This window comes from Triturus cristatus, chromosome 2_1 (genome assembly GCF_964204655.1).
Source record: "Triturus cristatus chromosome 2_1, aTriCri1.1, whole genome shotgun sequence".
NCBI classification, from domain to species: domain Eukaryota; kingdom Metazoa; phylum Chordata; class Amphibia; order Caudata; family Salamandridae; genus Triturus; species Triturus cristatus.
In genome coordinates this window covers 256,142,265-256,161,082 of record NC_140581.1, presented here as the reverse complement: position 1 = coordinate 256,161,082, position 18,818 = coordinate 256,142,265, and the positions used below count along the sequence as shown (strand labels likewise).

The window sequence follows — 18,818 nt, the reverse complement described above, 5'->3', positions numbered from 1 at the left end:
GGGGTAAAGGCTACCATACAATAATATACACATATTAAGGAATAAAATGCAATTCAAGAGAACATCAATTCCCAAAGACCCACGTTATAACAAAGCCATAGGCCTCCTAACCTGCACAGATTTCTGAAGCGATCAGAATCCTGCCCAAGGTCAGTGGACATAAAAGCTGCAGGAGGGATGCATGGACTATGCAATTTGGTATGTTAGCAGTACGTTACCAAGCACTTCACAATAGTGAATGGGCATTAAGAGAGTGACTGTGGTGTATCTAAGCACCAAAATGTTATTAGGTGGGGCATGATCTACTATGCTTGAGTTTACAGTTCCCTTTATCTTCTTGATTCTGATATGTTCTGCATTTTTGTTTACTTCAGATTACATACCTTGCCTCTGATTTCTAGACTTTGCTGTCAACTCACTTTTGCACTTTAAACAACGGTTACTGTTCTGTAACTTGAGTGTTTATCAAGTTAAGTGCTAAAATTAGGAATGCTAAAAAAAATAGGATTGGTACATCACCATCATTCGTACGTGAGCAGTTCACCATACTGGGCCCAGTGTTAGCATTACCAGGTGATATCACCACACAATTTACTGTCTTACTGGTTTTGCCTGGAATATGCAATACATGCAGGTCTAAATAACTACAAATGCTAATGGATGCCTATTATGACATCCAAGACTTAACTTGGAACCCTGATTAGATTTAAAGCAAAATGAGAGGATATGGTCGAAGATGCATGAAAGCAAGAGTTCTCCCATCTTTAGACCCCTGATAAAAAGCAAAGGTAGAAGGTTTGTTTGTAGAACGAGTACCAGTGCTCCTAGTTTTAGGCTCATTGCAGACTTGATGACGGTGAAAAGAAGGACAGAGGAAATCTGGAAGTTGTAGCAAACCCCTGACAAACCACATACACACTAGAGATACAGTGACTGTCGTCAAACTTCCAACACCACAACTGTATGGTCAACCTTCCCATACAATCCCACAATGAGGAAAAATCAAAACATCACAATCTCTCCCATCTGAAGTGAGCTTCTCATTTACAGTGGATTATTTTATTGTAAATGGAGGCAGCATTGTAGATGTTATTTAGAATCAGATCTATGAAGTAAGACTCTTTCTCCAGGAATCTGTTCTCTTACCACTGCTCTATGGAATTCTCTCCCAGCCGCATTTGTTTGATGTTGGCGTATGCACAGTGAATTATACCTTAGATTGAAGTATCTTATTTACAGAGGTAATTAGAACCACCAGTCTCACCTGTGACTTTAGTGTATGCCTCTGCATTTTAACTTATTGCTATTGCTATGCAGGCAGTGAGTGTTCTTGCATTTGCAGCCACAGAAATGTTTGATGTCTGTGAGCAGCTACTCTTTACTGTAATGTGATGCCTTCATGAAATAACTTAAAGCTCCTTGGCAGAGAGTGGATTGGGATCGCTATTAGCATGATAAGCATCTTGAATGTGGCAGCAAGACTAGATAAACGGGTTAGCTTACTACTTGAACCAGATTACTGTGCCAGAGGTACCTTCATTTGTGGAATGTAGTTTCTGTTTTGTGCTGTTGCACTTATACTGTTTGCGCATATTTTTATTTTACTCAAAGCGTGGCCTTTATTTTAGATGTATTGAGTTAGTGAAGAGGCCAAATTCACTTTTAAATTTACTTTATTGACCCATTTTACCACCAGGTATTACACTATAAATTTCATAATATATTACATTACTGCCTATTATTGTACTAAATCCATAGCAGTGGTTGTTCACTCAACCGACTTGACTTGCACCAGCTGAAAAGAACAGTGTACCTATCCGCTTCATTTTGTAATCAATGTCGTTTTTCATGATTTTATTTGATGTTGGTTTGTTTTTAGAGTAATTAACTCTTCACGCTGTGATCACGTTCTAGAGCAGTGCTGCCCAAACTTCTTAGAAACACGACCCACTTTTTTGAACAATGGCCATGAGGCGGCGATTTTTTAATGTAACCAAAGCGTCATGTGGCAGCGCACTCATTTACACACAGCACATTTTCTATTGAAATGGTCGCTAAATTTGCGCAAACAGTTTTACTGATAAAACCATACTGAACACACGTTATAATGAGTGGAAATCGGGTTTAAGGGATTATTTATCAGTAGTGCATCACAAAGTAGTGTCTTGATTTGTCCTGAGCATATTAAAAATCGCTGCGTCTATCAAATTTCAGAATAAATAAAAATGTGCTTCATTTTTGCTTTCCTAACTGCTGAATGTGTGTGTCTGACATTTGACCTCTGTGTTTCAAGCACAGCACATCTGACAAGTTAAATGCAGAGTTTAAAGGCATCTTTATTTATTGCTTGGACTTTCACGGATGACCAAAGTCGGCTCACCCACAGCTTGGGAAGTATTGTTCTGGAGTGTGCAGAATGAACAGTTATTCGCCAAAATGGTAGCGGAAAGGACACTGTGCACCCTCCGATCCAATGCCATCATAGGGTTCGCACCTTGTCTGCCGCTAGTCCCTTCTATGTCCTGATGAAGTACTAGGTCGAAGTACATGGAGCGGAAACTAAAGAACACAAGCAGGAAGCGCTGTGCCCTGGGCAGCAATATTAAGATGGCTAATACCCAGAGACAGTATGAGTTACACGTGACTACACTCAGCTGAAGTCTATGGATGCAGACCAATACCGCTGCACAAACTGTGGCACTCTTCACGATAGCTGTGCCATGCATGATGGGGTTGTGGTATGTCCTTAAAATGACTTATTTGCTAAATGTCCTCTTGGGTGTGATACAAGACAGGTGATGTTACACAACTTGGCCTGGAAATCTCTCTGGCTCTAGTGCCCCCTACATCAGTGCTACAGCTACTGGCTGCTAAAACGCACCTTCTAAAAACCATGACCTGCGTCTGTTGACCACCGAAGGACCTGTGTCTAGCAATAACCGAATGACAAGGCGATAACCGAATGACAAGGCGATGGTCGTGCAAGCAGAGGTCCCACATACACTAGCTCTCAGTGACAGTGTCGATATAGCATGGTGCTCGAGTCAATTGAAAAGAACCCAATATCGGACTCATAGATCTGCACCTCACGCTAGTTTAATTAATACCAAAGTCCTGCCGACTATCACTCCAGCATCTGCCGCTGAATGGTGCCACTGGGGTCCAGATCCTTAAATTAGAAAGCAAATGTAGGTGCACTAGGAAATGAAGTCCAGTCAGTCTTGTTGTTTCAAAACCTTTACTTGTACTTCATTTTATCTCCAATAAACAAATATCCTTAATAACACATACTGCTCAGCCAACGCGTTTCGTTACAAAACAATAGGAACTTCATCAGGGCCTAAGATTTAGTATCAATGGATTCCTACTTCACCGCTAAATCAATATTTCAATCCAGATTAATGAGCTGGATGTTTTGGGAATTCCCAGAGCATCATCATTCACGTTTCCAATTACCTTGCTAAGCATCCTCCTCGATCACCGTCCCCACATAGCGAGCGAGCCCTGTTATGCAATCACTACAAACCGTAGCTCTCTAATACAGGTCCCTCATGTTCGTGTGCCTTTCTTCTACATCAGGTTTATTCTACCTCCGGTATCACAAATTATTTACAAGTGCAGCCCAATTTAGAGACTATCTTGTTCTATCTACGTGTGACACCATAAGCATGCTATTTTACTTCACCGACATGAATAGAGGGCAATTCTTTTACAACAGGTCAAGAATACACTATGCGAGACAATGGATGAATAAAAGGTTACTGGGTTATAACGGCAGATTCTGATTGGGTGAAGGACAAGCTTGTTGTGTTTTTTTCTATACAATCAAAACAAGTCAGACTCCTAATCCGTTCAAATACTTGGCCATAGCTTGTCTCCAATAAAGATTTCTACCTACCATGAGTACCATAGGCCACCCTGGGTCCTACTGTATATATCTTAGGTTTATTTTGTTAGACAGACTGATAGAAATTCAGATCCAACTTATTTCTCCTACTGGTGGATTTAGACCCTCAGCCTTGATTCACCACTGAATCAAGCTCAGTTGGGTGGACAACTACAGCACACGGGGGGAGGAATAAGGAAATATACACTATTTCAGAGCTCCACCTATTTTTACAGCACTGAAATCCTTCATCTACGTATTTCAAGGATAATACTGGTCAACTTCGAAAATATGATCACAAAAGTTCACATACAAACTGGAGGACTAGAGCTACCCTTCTGCCTGGCTCTGGGAACTTGAGAATAGTTTATGTCCACAGCTAGAACACATTCCCAACCTGCCTACCTCCTCTGAATTTAAAATGTGGAAGAACCTCATCATGTCACAAACAAATGGAAAATACTCCCTGAAATACCATTCTGCCTCAAGGACAAACATCAAATTCAGTCTCTTCATGAGTGAAGATAAAGTCTTTGTGATTAGTTGATCCAGAAATAACCTTTTTTGCCTTTTATCCATATTTAACGCTGCAAATTTGGCAACAGCAGTAAAAACTTGCTAATTCTAATACAGGGAGCTCAGGTCTTCCACGCCAGGTCTGAGAATATGGCTTTCTGCCTCTGAAGAGTGAAGGTAAAAGCCTCTACCATTGGCCTGCATCTATAAATCTGATAGCTTCCTTTTTTAATTTTTAGCTTTTGATCACAGGTATCTTGCTCAGCCCCATACATAGGTCTTGGGTGCTTACAGGAAGTATTTCAACAGGGCTTAGTATAAGAGCAAAATATTTAAGATACACTTCTTTAGACAGCACCTCATACACAAGTAACAATATCTAATGCACACCCCTGTGGGATGCTATGTGAGAAAGTACATGCCTTCCTGTAATATCTTGCTTTTGCATCCCTTTTGTAAAGTTCTCTGTGACTATACAGTTAGGTATCTGCTTTGTACCTAGATACCGATCAATCTACAATTAGCTAAAATTCTGCCACTGATTGCAGGACTGAAAGGGAGCCAGGCCACTTACATGTAGTACTGACATTTGCACGCCTATTAAAATTCCAACCTTGTATCCCCAATGCACATACCAAAGTCTAATTCCATAAGCAAACACTTTCTATAGTGCAGGTTGGTGAATTAGGGATTCAGGGAGGAAGGTGACACTGTGCACACAGTGGACGGCACATGGGCATTAATGGGCGTGCAGAATTTCCAACTTCAAAGCATGTAAAGAAACAGCTTAAGTTCATTTTGCAATGTTTGGAGGGTTTGTGGGAGTAGTGCCAATGACAATGTGATTCTGTGGCTAAGATTTTGATGGTTGGTTTCAGCAGAGACTCTGGATGTGGGCAGGTCTGGAGGCAGCCACTGCTGGCGGATCATGAAGGCAGACTGGTGCATTATAGGCCACTCTGGTTGAGCTGCATGAAATTCAGTAGGTGTTGTGTATTTAACATCAAAAGCTGATAGCAAAAGGATCAGATTATAGTATGTCTTTAATAGTTAATAGCTCATCGCTAGGTGCACAGGGAAAAAAACAGAAGCTTGCATTCAGTGTGCAACGATGAAGAAAAAAGCTGGTTTAGAGTGACTCATAAATTTGAGTTTGGCAATGTCTTAAGGATCACTAAGTGCTATATCATTGCCTAACAATTAACATCTGTAAACTATAGTAAAGCATTGAGGAGTAAGTGGAAATCCACTGTACAGTTGATCTGATTGGAGATATTATATATTGTGATAGATCAAAACAAGAGCCTTGCCTTACATTCCAGTTAGTAAATTTGATGGAGTCTATATGACAAGATGGTACCCTACAAGAGGTTTGAAGTCCCCTTTTTTGATAGCAATACGGTTCAGTTAGGGTCAGGGACGGCTTTGGCATTCGTGGTGTCCGGCGCTACACCCTTTGTTGGCACCCCCAATTATCTCTTTCTCCACGGATTCCCTCACTACAATCCACCAAGGATGCCCTTCATTTCTCGCACATGTACTTCTTTTATAGCGCTACTCATACCAATGTAAGAGAACTTGTCACACACACATTGTACATGAGAAAATGGATTATAAAAGTGTGCAAATCAGTGAATAGGAAACGTTTAATAAGGCAATAGGGGGTACAAGGTGTAGGAGTCATGCGTCATCCATAATGGTAGGCGGTATATTTTAAGAGTGCTTGGTCTGCATTAGCCCAAACTCAGGATTTAAAACGTTTCACAGGGGTTGGGGTTGACTTTCCTAACAAGAATTTGTTTCTACCCCAACAAACCCTTTTTAGCAACGAAATACTGGCATAAAAACATAAGGTTCTAAACCTATGCATTTTAGTTTGGATGCTAAACTTTGATGCCAGTTCACAGATCACTTTGCTATATTAGAAGGGTTTTATCTTACAAACCGCAAGTAATAAAATGATCTCTGCCACAAAAGCGGTAACCCACTGAGCTAGCCACCTAAAATACAATGTGGTGGTCTGCAAGCTACACGAGCTTTGCAGCAGGCCCATTATGATACTTTATGATGAGTCAAAACTGCTAGACACATCTCCGATCTCTCCAGCAGGCAAATTAATCACCAGAGTTATCTTGATATTTTTTTTACTCCCTGAAATTGTTGGGCACATAAGGAACTCTCAATTACAGTAATTGTAATACTGTAAAAAAATATATTTCAAAATGCAGCATCCATTGAGGTCGGTGCCCGGTGCGGAAGCATCAATCATATCGTCCTTAAGCCACCACTGAGTTAGGGGACTATGCTAGCCTAATCATTTATTGCATGAGGGATAACTTTTTATTCGAGAAAGGGACTCTAGAATTATGTTCAAATAGTCTGTTTTATCATGCATTCGCTATTATCAATATATCACTTGGAATTTTATACTATCAACATGTTTTGCAAATAGGAACTGGTTATAATAACAATACACATCACAATCATTATAATAATCATAATTACTTATTTCTTGTATAGCGCCTCATACCACAGTTTTGCTATCCCTAAACTCTGTAAATAACAAGTGTTATTATTGCCTAGAGTAGGAGAGACACTGAACACAGGGCTGCAGTTCTATTCCAAAACGTAACTCTTACTTAGCATCTGATGAGAGAGCAGGACTAACAGCACGTCCTTTTAAATGAACATTGCTGTGATGTGCTTCCCTACAAAGTGTGGGAATGAGCTAAAAATCCCTTTATTTTGGGACACACAAGATTTTAATTTTTGCTATTTTACAGGGTGTGTTCCCTGTCCCTTTTGTGTACTCTGCCTCACCACAGACGATATTCAATGTGCATGAGTCAGCTTGTCTGTTAAATTTAGAAAGCAGCTCTAGTCTTTGCACTTCCACCGCATAAAAATATTCCAGCTCCTTGTCCAAGTCCTGCGGTCTGACGCCGACAGGCCTCTTCCTTCTGTAGCTAATCATGCGTTTGCATTCAGAACACCCTTTATATCTCCCCGTCTACTTTTCCTACTGCTTTGACGGATTGCAAAAAAGATTGCTTTTGATCCGTCAGAAGTGCTGACGGACCGAACGCTGACAACCTGAATAAACTAGCAACGTCATGGCCCCCAGAGACCCAGTAGATGAATAGCACGTTTTACTTTTTATAAACGTGGCAATGGTGTGTAGCATGCTTATGACCAGCCATACACTCCCCTTTACGTCTACCAAACTGAGGCCCCCTGACTGGAAGCAGGGCACAGACTTAGGCTTGCTAACTGTCCTAGGTCCCAAGACCAGCCTGGTGGAGTCTGCCATTTCTCTCTTTAATCGGTCTGTTCTACTACAGCCGCCATCTTGTACTGGTGATGCAAGCTTCAAATGCTTGGCATTCTTAAAACAAAGAGAGGGTGAGTTAAGGAGGAGAGCCTGCAGTGTCCTGCCACCAACATGTAGGCGAGTTTAATGAAACACAGTGTATTTGTGAGCTACCTGGAGTTAGGAAAAGCATGCCAAGCGTTTGTGATGCACAGTGTCAGGACAGGATGGTACACACAGTCAAGGACAGGTGGAAGGCTCACTGTAGAGAAGGAACCTGAGCCCGACGTCAAAAGCAGGTCATTATTCCAGTCTAAGGAAACTTTTAAAAGGTTGCCTTCACCATCTATACCTGATGTGTAAAAAATAAGCAGATTTTTAATTATAAGAAGGCAAATATTAAAATAAGTCTCTGAATGGCTTTACAACTTACAGTAACCTTCATTACTTTGATACGCTCTTCCTAATCTAAATACTTACTCACGGAGGTGAGGCTACACCACCACTTTCATCCAGAACTTCCTTTCCTACATTGCATTTTTCTTCATCCCTTTTCCGACTCACCAGTAGTGAGGCCATAAAGGGAACCATCGCCCAGACCACATCTCTTTAATACCTGCCGGCTTGGACACCAGCCCTGGGAGACAACTTTCCCCGCTCACGTTGGTTGGCGCGTGTATCTATGGCTAACTTAGCCCCGACAGAAGTGGTAACATGTTTACCTTATATTGGTCCTATCGGTGAGGCCTACTGGACACAATCATTCTGGTTCAGTATAGTATACCGAGGCATTTTTAATCACATATTTTGTTGTGCACTTTACACTGGCTGCAATAGCTGCTCACTAATTGATCCTGATGTAAGCTGTGACACTTGGATAGGTCGTGTGGCTGAAACATGTTGATCCTGTATATGTAGTTGTCTCTAATGTTGGTCAGCCCCATTACCCAGCTTATGCTTTTTAACCCTGCCTCTTGGCAGCAGAATAAAGTTTGCTATCAGCTAGCCTTGCAGGCAGGTTTAAACTCACTATCACTTACATTTGAGCACTGCACATTCTTTATGATTCTTTCATACACTACTCTCACATAGGGTTTTTAGTACAACCCATTTGCCCAAACTGAAAACATCCCTGAGCTCCTCCCTCATAGAGAGGGTGTTGAGGCCCGCGTTAAGACTAGGTCTTGACGCGAGGAGGCACCCCTATGATGCAGCATGACACCTATGGTGTGTGAGGGGAACCGCCCTAAAAAGGGATATCCCCCGCGTTGCGCTTGGTCTTCTTAGTCCGCATTCCTCTCAGTCATACACCTTGGACCCGTGGGCTCGTTGTGTGATGATGTTGTTAAGTGGGGAGTGTGCCCACGCAGGTCCTTAAACCTCCTCTAGGCTCTCTGTGTGTGTACACATCTCTTTAATCCCAAAGACAGCAGATGAATCAACTCCAGATTGGACCAAACCAAGCACAAGAACCACAGATAAATAACCTCCAGATTGGAGAGAGATAACACATGTTCTGGGACAAGAAAAGACAAGCCAGAAGACAGGAGTAATGCAGCTTCAAAACATTATTGCACTCCCCCATGTCAAACAGAAGAAATAGGGAATCAAAGAGTAGTAGCCCCGCATTCGCCCTACGTAGTACCAAAAACCAGATCAGCATCCCTAGCCACATGAAACCTGTACTGGGAAGCAAATGTAGATAACACAGACCAGGTGGCGGTCATGCAGGAGTCAGAAATGGAAGCCTCTCATATCAACCCAAGAGGCTGCCATCCCCTTTTTTGATCAAGCCTGACTAGGAAGGGCCAGCCCAGCCCAGCATTAGAGTAAAAGAAAGGTCAAACTTCTCTAAAAACCTAAAATTATCGCAGCGCATTTACAACGATTCTGAACCACACCAGAATTGATTAATAAGCCATCACAAAGCCTGAAGATGGCAGACCTGCTGAGATATACACGGACAGCTTGCACTACATCCACTCCATGCAAAGAACATCTGCCTCAAGGCCTGGTGGAAAGCAAAGATGATCTTAGGGGGTAGGCCCCAATGCAACACCATACACCAACACCATCACAAATCCTCATGGAGAGCCACAATGTAAGATGCCAACATAGAGAGCTGCTGAGCAGTACATAATATTAAGAGGGGATCTGCTCGAAAGAGTCAAAGGGAGGAATCTACAAGACTCTGAAAATTAAAGGAAGATCCCAGGGAGGCCCAGCATAATAACCATGGACTTCAGTATAGCAAAACTCTCCAGCAGCCTAGCAGTTGAAGCCTCAATGGAAGACAAACCACTGTAGGACTCCGGACAACCTAAATTTATGGCCAACCATTACAGTTTAGAGACAAATAATCCCACATCAAAGCTATCATGAAGGAAATGGAGCATCAACTGGGGGATCATGATGCAGAAGAGGCAACAAGGGAAAGCATAGGTGTTAAAGACCTACTTGCTGAACATCCACACCAAGAACCTCGGATAGGCGGCAGAGCAGGATGGCATAGTGGGCAAGGCTCCAGTGAGAGGAGCAATTCTAGGGCAACCACCATCGGATTAAAGAGGGAAAATAAGGGTTTCTTTGGCCAAAAGAGGTGGGCGACTTTATTGTGTTCCCTCCCTGTACACTAAGAACTGCAAAATTAAAGAGTTGGGAGAAAAGGTCACAGGTTGAGCACAGCATCATCACAATGTAGTCTAGCTCCCACACTCAGTTGAAAAAGTGAGTCAACAGCGCAGTTCTCTGATCTGCTAACAGATCAGCTTCCTGAGTGCTAAAGAGGGCGCATATATCTTGAAAAAATGAAAAGGACTCAGCAAATTACTACAAGGATCAAGTTAATCCATTGTGCCTAAAAGTTGGCATTCAGGGGTGGCAGTGCTTAATTTGTGCCGGTGTTTGCCGGTGCTCAGCACTGGCACTTATATTGTCAACACCGGCACTTGTTTAAGACAATTACCACAAGGTGGCGCGGTCTGTGCATTTATCAGAATATCACATCAGCAGATCGTTTTGAGCTCCAATATACTCTGCATTCGGCAGGATTAGCAAGGTAAGCTAGCTGCAGTGACCATCCATGAAATAACCTGGGCCCTGGCACTTTTTTTTTGTTAACAAATTAAGCACAGGGTTTTTCAGCAGGTCTACATCCTCGTAACCTGACAACACCAGGCCTTGCAAATTGTTCTGAGAGAGGTCAGAAAGACATTTGTCTACATTATCGGAAGAATACCCTTTCCTGCATGCATCCATCCTCTCAATTGTGCGAGGTGAAGATGAGGTATTATGATGCTTTGCATGTGTTTGCCCATTATACCCTAACAGAGAAGCATTACTGACCAAATGGAAGCCCTGTGGTAGCCATGAAGGACGCCATAAAGAAATGGATGGCTACATCCAGACATACACACTAACTGGGCAATGCCCAGATGAGGTCAAAGAAAAGAAAAATGTAGATTGATCCCACCCACACAAGGACACTCACAGCCCACAAGGTGCATCACTGCAGATACACAGGGCATGCAAAACTAATGAAGAGCTTACCTACAGCACCTGGAAAACAAGCTTTCTGCACTGCATCCATCTGTCACTACGTACAAAGAGGAGGTGCTCTGGGCGCAGGCACTCGTAGAAAGTTGGGATTTGAAAAAAGTTTGGATATGTGTTCTGGACAGCTTTGAAAGAAGGGGAAGCAGCCTCCTCTTCAAAGAGCAGGCGGTGCAGCCTCCTTTTCTAGAATAAGGGACAGGATGAGGCAAAAATATTGTATCCTCAAAGAGTATGCATGACTGCTAACGATACTACAGGCAGGGCCGGCTTTAGGGCGGTGCGACCGGTGCCACCGCACCACGTGCTGACTTCACATGCGGGCGCCTGTTTTCTTAAAAGCATCTGCTGCTGGTGCCTACCTGGCCTCAAGCAATTTTCAGTCAAGAAAACTCCAGTGATTAATGTTCTTCCAGGCAAGATTGGAGTTTTTTGTCTTAGTAGAAGTTTTGACTCCTGGAAGTTTTGAAGGTAGCGCAGAGGGATATTATGCCTGCTGTAAATAACATGTACCATGCAGATAACAAAGTGTGTCAGTGGGTTACAGCTTTTGTCAGAGACTTCCTTTTGTTAGTTTCAGTTTACAGTTAGCTATTAACTGTCATCAAAGAACTGCGTGCAGACTTCAAGGTATAAATTAGAGCTATGGATTTTTCCCCAGACTTTCATTATTGTAATGTTGCAAAAAGGGTTTATTTTGGGTACAAACGGTTCTTGCTATTAAAGAGAGCCCCAATCCATTGTGTTACATTTTAATTTCAGAGTTAGTGCTTCTCCGGACCAAGTACTCTGCAACATTTACTATACACTGATTTACAGACCTACGATTGATTGTCTCTGTGTAATGCGTGTGTTATCTAAAATGCTTTGACACCCTTCACTTTTATGGGTGACTCTATAAAATTAATAAAATGCATCTGAGAGAGAGGTTATGGAGACTGTTAAAGGGTGGTAGTGAGGGTATCCGTGACTGAGGTGGTCATTGGGGGCGCCAAAAAACATTGTCGCACTGGGCGCCACCAGTGCTAAAGCCGGCCCTGACTACAGGTTCATTAGTCTCCAGGTGACTTGGCCTCAATCATACCTGTGTGTACATATCCAATCGGACCCGCTCTTGAGAATCTCCCTTCAAATGCATTAATGTTGCTAATGGGAACTCTAGCTGTACAGTCACAGCACATGATCAACCATTTGTGGGGCATAGATAAATCATAGAGTTTTATCGGACCTACCACTCATTTTCGGACCCAATAAAAGACAGCCCCAAAGAAGTTCACCATGCAGCTTCATACATATCCTTGCAACAGGTACATTAATTTAATTTGCCTTCGTAGCACAATCGATCCCAGGCATGTTTCATCCTCTTTGAACCTCTACAGTAAGTTGCAGCTTGCTTCCAGTAGCACAGTGACCACAGGACCAACATCTAAGCATACTCATTGCACTCAGAGCGCCGCACTGAGGAAAACAAAAAATATCCTGAAGCTGGTCTGGGTTGCTTGTGTTCTGGTTCAGAGGGGAGCTGGTCTGGCAGTTCAGGCTGAACAATTCCTATTGGAACAGGACCAAGGCTGATTTGCGCATAGCTTGTTTCTGTCTGAGGTGGTATGGTGGGTAAGTAATTGATAGACTGGAATGTGGTCCCTGGCAATAAAAGTGATTGAGATTAATTCAAGCATTTCCCAACACTCTTTTGTTTTCCCAGGGTAAAAGCGGCAGACATTCACATTCTATTAAATGGCCAACTTTCCATGACATTCCATGTACAATTTAATAATAATCAGGCAGCTCAAATAGCAGGCACGTACATTTAGATTAATGTATACCTTGATTTAAATCTAAACTTATAACTTGTTAAGGCTGGTTTATTAATGACCATGCCCTGTACAGTTAGTGTACTTTGCTGATAAAAGGTACTTACCGTATCTTTGACATTGAGAGGACATTTGTGTTCACAAAGGAGCTGGACTACAGGAAGGCAACCACTTGCAGCTGAAACACAAAGAAGGAAATATATTGAAATATAAAACAAAGTAAGGAGGGACACAGATTTCACTGCATGGCTACTGCCAACCTGGTTTATATGATACAAAGTGGACCACAGAGGCAGGTTACATCACTCTTGGGTCATTTGTGTAGGATGTTTGTGAATTTGTTGATAAGCAGATCCAAAGTTAAGAATGTGGTAGCATCGCAAACCCACTTTACTTGGTTTTAGACAAAGCAAAGAGCGGACAGGTCCTTCATATACATTCTCTTTGATAGCCTGCCTTTTAAAGCATAGTCAAAAAAACTGAAAATGTTCTACAAATCCTCAATTTACCACTTGAAGGGCTGTAGAGGAGTGAAAATTGGATATTTTCCTGACTGGACTGGAAAATTAAAAGCAGCCTTGAGAAGGTTTGTCAATCCAGCCCTTTACTGAATAAGCATTTACAAAAGCAGTAGGTTTATTAACCCTGTCTAACCTTGACTCCAAAGCCCAGGCATCTGGAAAGACCTAGCCATTGTGGGTTTCTATGGAGAGTTGGCTAAACAAGACCACCAGTGAGCACACTGTATGTATGTTCACTAGCCTTAGTCCCTTAAGCCCTCGAAGTTGTGAGACTTACTCCTAGATGGACTTGAAGAAGAGAGAGGTGGGTTGTGATCATGCAGCAGGATTCCAATCCATCATCACAGACAGCACATACCAAGCATCAATATTCCCAGACAGTACAAGCTGGGATGTATTTCATATTCTCCTGTTGACCACAGAAAAGCCAGGTTCCTAATGTAGGTGCGATGAGGAGTACGGAGAGCGCATTCAGATAAAGGCTTGCGTCAATCTGAGGGTCCTCCAAGTGTAAGTGCCTGAAAATGGAGACTGGGGAGTGCACAAGTGCTGAATGGGCCCTTGCTTTTAGTTGTTGTCAAGTGTGGGGAGCAAGCCAAACTAGGCTGGATCTTATGAAAGTCGGCCACTAAAATATACAATGGATACTTCAGCTTAGAAAAAACCCTAGCCCTTTTACTCGGCTCTGCTTGGCTAACAGGAACTGGAACTTCAAGGGTACTGAAATGTTATCAACTCAACCGTTTTGCCTCTACCTGTCTCAACTTCCAAAGGCTACATTTATTATCACTGGGAAGTCCAAACATAGATAGAAGGCTCTCAGACTGCCACGCCTTATTTGAATGACCTAACACTCACTCACAATAACATGTGAACAACTGCAGTGACTACTTCTATTTATAAAGGTCTGAAAATGGCCACTTCCACAAGCATATTACCATCAATCCAGTAAGGAAGCACCTATCAATGAATGCAGTACAGATGCTTGCAAATGAAGTGACAACCACTGTGTATCTGGCACAACTCATCAACAGTAAATTAAGAGGTTGCTTCTTACTACAGAGCAATGAGGCAGCTGTATTTGAATATCGCCCCACGTTTAAGTCTTAAACTGAATTCATTGAGTGGTAGCTAAATGGAAAGGAATCCTACCTCTACTTGTCATTTATAACATACGTGTTGGAAGTAGGGGTGCTGCAGTACCCCCCAAAATATCCATGCTGCGGTTCAGACAGTGAGTGAGCAATAAAGATGCCTTGAAATATTGCTTATAACTTGTGACATTTGTTGCGCTTTGGGGGACTGAGGTCAAACGTCAGGCTAGGTCTTCTGATAATTTGCTATTTATTCTTTTAACATGATGATTGGTGTTTACTTTCTCTGAGAGTGAGAAGATTTTTTAACATGAACTATCTGACAATCCTGATGGGGTACATGGAGTCTGAAAGGAAAGGCTGTACCATGTCATTTTTATCTAAAGCAATATAATTTGAATGAGCTTCAAATATATTTCAGCTGTTAGGAAAGCAGAAATGAAGAACATTTTTTGTAATTCTTAACTGTGATGGAAAGAAAGATTTTAGTAGGATCATAACTACTAAAAACACTATTTGGTGTTGTGCAAATGGTAAATATTTGCTGAAACTCGATTTCTACACATTATCATTTGTGTACTGTACTATATAGTTTTATCAGTAAAACTGTGTGTCTGTGCAAATGTAGTCTGCATTTCAATGGGAAATGTGCTTGCTATAAATGACAATGAGCTACGGCACGATGCTTCAACAATATATTTGTGCTCACAAAAGCACCACTAACTACACCACCACCACCACTACACCATCACCACTCTTGCTGAAAACCTTTACTACACTGGTTCTTTGTGTGAGACATGGATTTTTCACAATCTATAGGATTTCAGTGATATAACCTGACAGCACCCCCCTCTGAAAATTGTTTCACCACTGATTTATAATAATAGTACAAATTAAAACTTGTCACTACACTTATTTTAATGCACAACCCATCAGACGAATGAATGATAACAATTTCAAGGAAACTCTCTACCAACATTTATGTTTATAAATGATAGATCAAGGGCAGTACCAAGCAGTTCAGGAAATTAATTAAGTAGCTTATAGCTAAATAACTATTTTTTTCTGGTGTCTCCTCTTAAAGTAGAATCTGATCTCCAAACTGCTATATTAAAAACTAAAATCGTTCCATGTTGCCCAGAGCCATCCTGCATCTGAAGCAGAGCAGAGGGTGAGGGGATGGCATTGAGTAGGTCAGGGAGATGGGCGACGGGATTGCACGGGGCGGGGAAGGTGCAAGGGTAGAGGCGAGGGAGCGAGAATTAACCCAGTCCCTGAACCACATGGAACTCAGTCAAGAGAAAGGGACAAGCACCAAAACCCATATGACAGCAGTTCTTAACTCAGGGAAAGTGGACATGCCGAGGGTCCATGGCCGTTTAGAAAATTAAATAATATTAGCAGATTATTAACGTAAATACACATAAAAAAGCACAATTGAATTATTTTTTTTAATTTGAAGAAATCTGAAACCGGAGGCTACAATTCAAGTTATTTCCTTATTTATTAGTGGGAGGAGCACAAGTACGGCAAATGGAATCTCGTATGGACGACTGGTGGCCTCAATTGAAGCACTGGCATGCGCCAACAAAAAGAAGGTTTGAATTAGGAGCAAAAAAGACAGTTATATGCCAAAAGTCTAGCATATTTCTTTGCTTTTTAGAAATACAACTACAGTTTTAAAAGCACCAACCTTCCTATTAAAATTTGGATCTTTGCATTTCTTTTCAATAAAATTTTGTAATTTGTACACTTGTTTCTGTATTTTTGTATATTGCTTAGAAGTTGGTAGAAACTGCATTGGTGGGGGGTCCCGAGCTTCTATAAGCAATTCAATGGGGGTCCATAGAACTCAAAAGGTCAATAACTGCTGCCACAGGGTTTTAACCTCTTCAATGCCCATGACGAGCTGGTCTCGTCATGGGCCGCGGTTGCGCTGTGCCCATGACGAGACCAGCTCGTCATAAACCCCGCCCGCTAATGAAACGGCCGGCACAGGGCGGGGAAAGGGGCAGGCACTGAAGGGGCTAAGGACTGCCACATCGTTTCCCCTACCCTCCGTTAGTTACCCATTTCAGGACTGTGTGCAGCTCACCCTGTCCCTTGGAGACGTCCCTGACTCTCCACAAGCCTCAGGTCCATCAGCAACCACTAACACCTCCAACCTGCCTGTGCAAGGAAGTGTCTCGAGAGAAGGCAAGCAGTCAGAGTTCAACGGGTCCCCACCCCACCTCCTGAAGCCCCTCCCCGCTAGCCCACACTTGATAGATTCCAGGGAGCAAGAGGAGGACGGATTACTGTCCGTGATGAGTAGACATCCATGAAGTATACCCTATGCCCCACATGACTATGTTCCTCATCTGCTTCCTACTTCGACTCCTCTGGAGGTTTTCAGTACCTCACACAGCTTGCAGAGGGGGCACTTTCTTTTTTACTTCCACATGCAACAAAGCCAGCGGAGGATTTTTCCCTGCCAGTGGCTGGTTTCTTTTTACCATACCCAGGCAAGGCAACTACTTTGTTTTCCTTTGATGACCTCATATGACTATCTGGCTCGTCACAAGTCTTATTATGGAAATTACATAATGTTTGGCCTTACTGGTGCTACTGTTTAGTTACATTAAGAGGAAACCTAAAACGTAAGCATAGTAGGGAAGCAGGGCCCTCTGCAGGCGTGTCCGGGTGAATCTACAGGGGTCGGTAGGCAGGGAGGGGGGTAGGGCGCACAATCCCATTCTGAAGAAGGATGAAGCCAAATGCTGCATTTGAACTCCAGGGTCTTCCGCAGCACCCATTGGCATTATTCCTCTACAGCTGTAAAAGGCAACAAAACCGGTCACATTTTTGGAGAGAGTTGCGAAATCGCCTGTTTCCCTGTGTCACGGTACTACCTAGGCTTTTTTTCAGCAATCTTACTTTCAATAAAATGGAACTGACACGGACTACAAAACTGCCAGCAATCTGAGCATTTTAATTGGTAGGATATTTGTAGCCCTCTAAAAATTGGATGCAATAAATAGCTAAAAAAAAGTGGATTACACGAGTTCATAAAAACCATAATACAGAGAGTGAATGTGATCTATCGCTTCTCCAGTACAGCAGCACCCGCTCTTCCCACTGGTTTAAAGGCTGATGTCAGTTCCTAAACTCGACTTGACATGGTTTGGGATTGGCACTGTGCCACTTCATGGTATTTAAACCAATTGGATTAATACCAGTGTCCGTGTCAAAGAACGTGCGGAAAATATGTCAAAATAGAAATTTATCGCAGGTTCATAAGCTGTTCGCTTTTACGATTGTGAGTTCCTTTACATCACCGACTTGACTGTTTTTGTTGCTTGATAACATTAATAAAATGAAAAATGCAACTGCCTTGGGCCAGGAACTATATGGATTATTTTATAATTAGAGAACTGATTTTACACACAAGACACTGTGTCGAGCACATACATCAAGTCTAAATTCTACTTTTAATTCGTTGTCTTTAAGAAACACAATTGAATTCCATAAACAATGTTACTGTTTTTGTTAGGAATTTGCCATGTGACTCATAAACCTTTCACATGAGCATTCCTGAGGAGGCACATTGGCCAGAAATAGACTACTTTACTTGCTGGAAGCACAGGTGTGACACAGTCAGTGGACTGCAAATACAAAAATATATTTGGAATTTAAAATATGTTCTGCCATTAAAGGGCTCTAAATATACTTGCCCGCGCCTTTATTCCACTCTACGGTGGTCTATTACCACAAAACAGCTCTTCTAGCCTCCTGTGCCTTTTTCCTGGTGTAAAGCCCATTTAGCTGTGTCCAGAAATAATTTCAGTAAGTCAGAAGATGGAAAGAACCTAAAACTTCCTTTCTTTTGGATGCTTAATTTACCAAGGCTGTCGGGAAAGTGGGGAAAATAGGTATCTCTAGGATGGCTATCAAAAGGAACAGCTGTAATGCTGCCACTATACAAATCACTGTTGAGGTCTCATCTTTCTACAGGATTTTGTCAAGTTCTGGAACCCACACCTGTTAAAGGTTCAGCAAAAGCATCATTAGGGTCTGGACGTATTAGTGGTAGAACAGCTTGGATACCAAAACGGCACAGGGTTTAAATTATATTTCAAGAAAATA

At 42.2% G+C, this 18,818-nt stretch overlaps 1 protein-coding gene across 5 annotated transcripts in view; it reads right to left on the bottom strand.

The window, feature by feature from the left end:
- The window catches only part of RAI14 (retinoic acid induced 14), a 486,624-nt gene that overhangs the window by 158,278 nt on the left and 309,528 nt on the right, over window positions 1-18,818 (bottom strand). For all 5 annotated transcript variants that reach the window (XM_085630935.1, XM_085630928.1, XM_085630947.1 and 2 more), the window contains one exon: window positions 13,186-13,256. In XM_085630935.1, coding sequence (XP_085487061.1) covers window positions 13,186-13,256 — 71 coding nt within the window. The remainder of the gene's footprint in view (window positions 1-13,185; window positions 13,257-18,818) is intronic.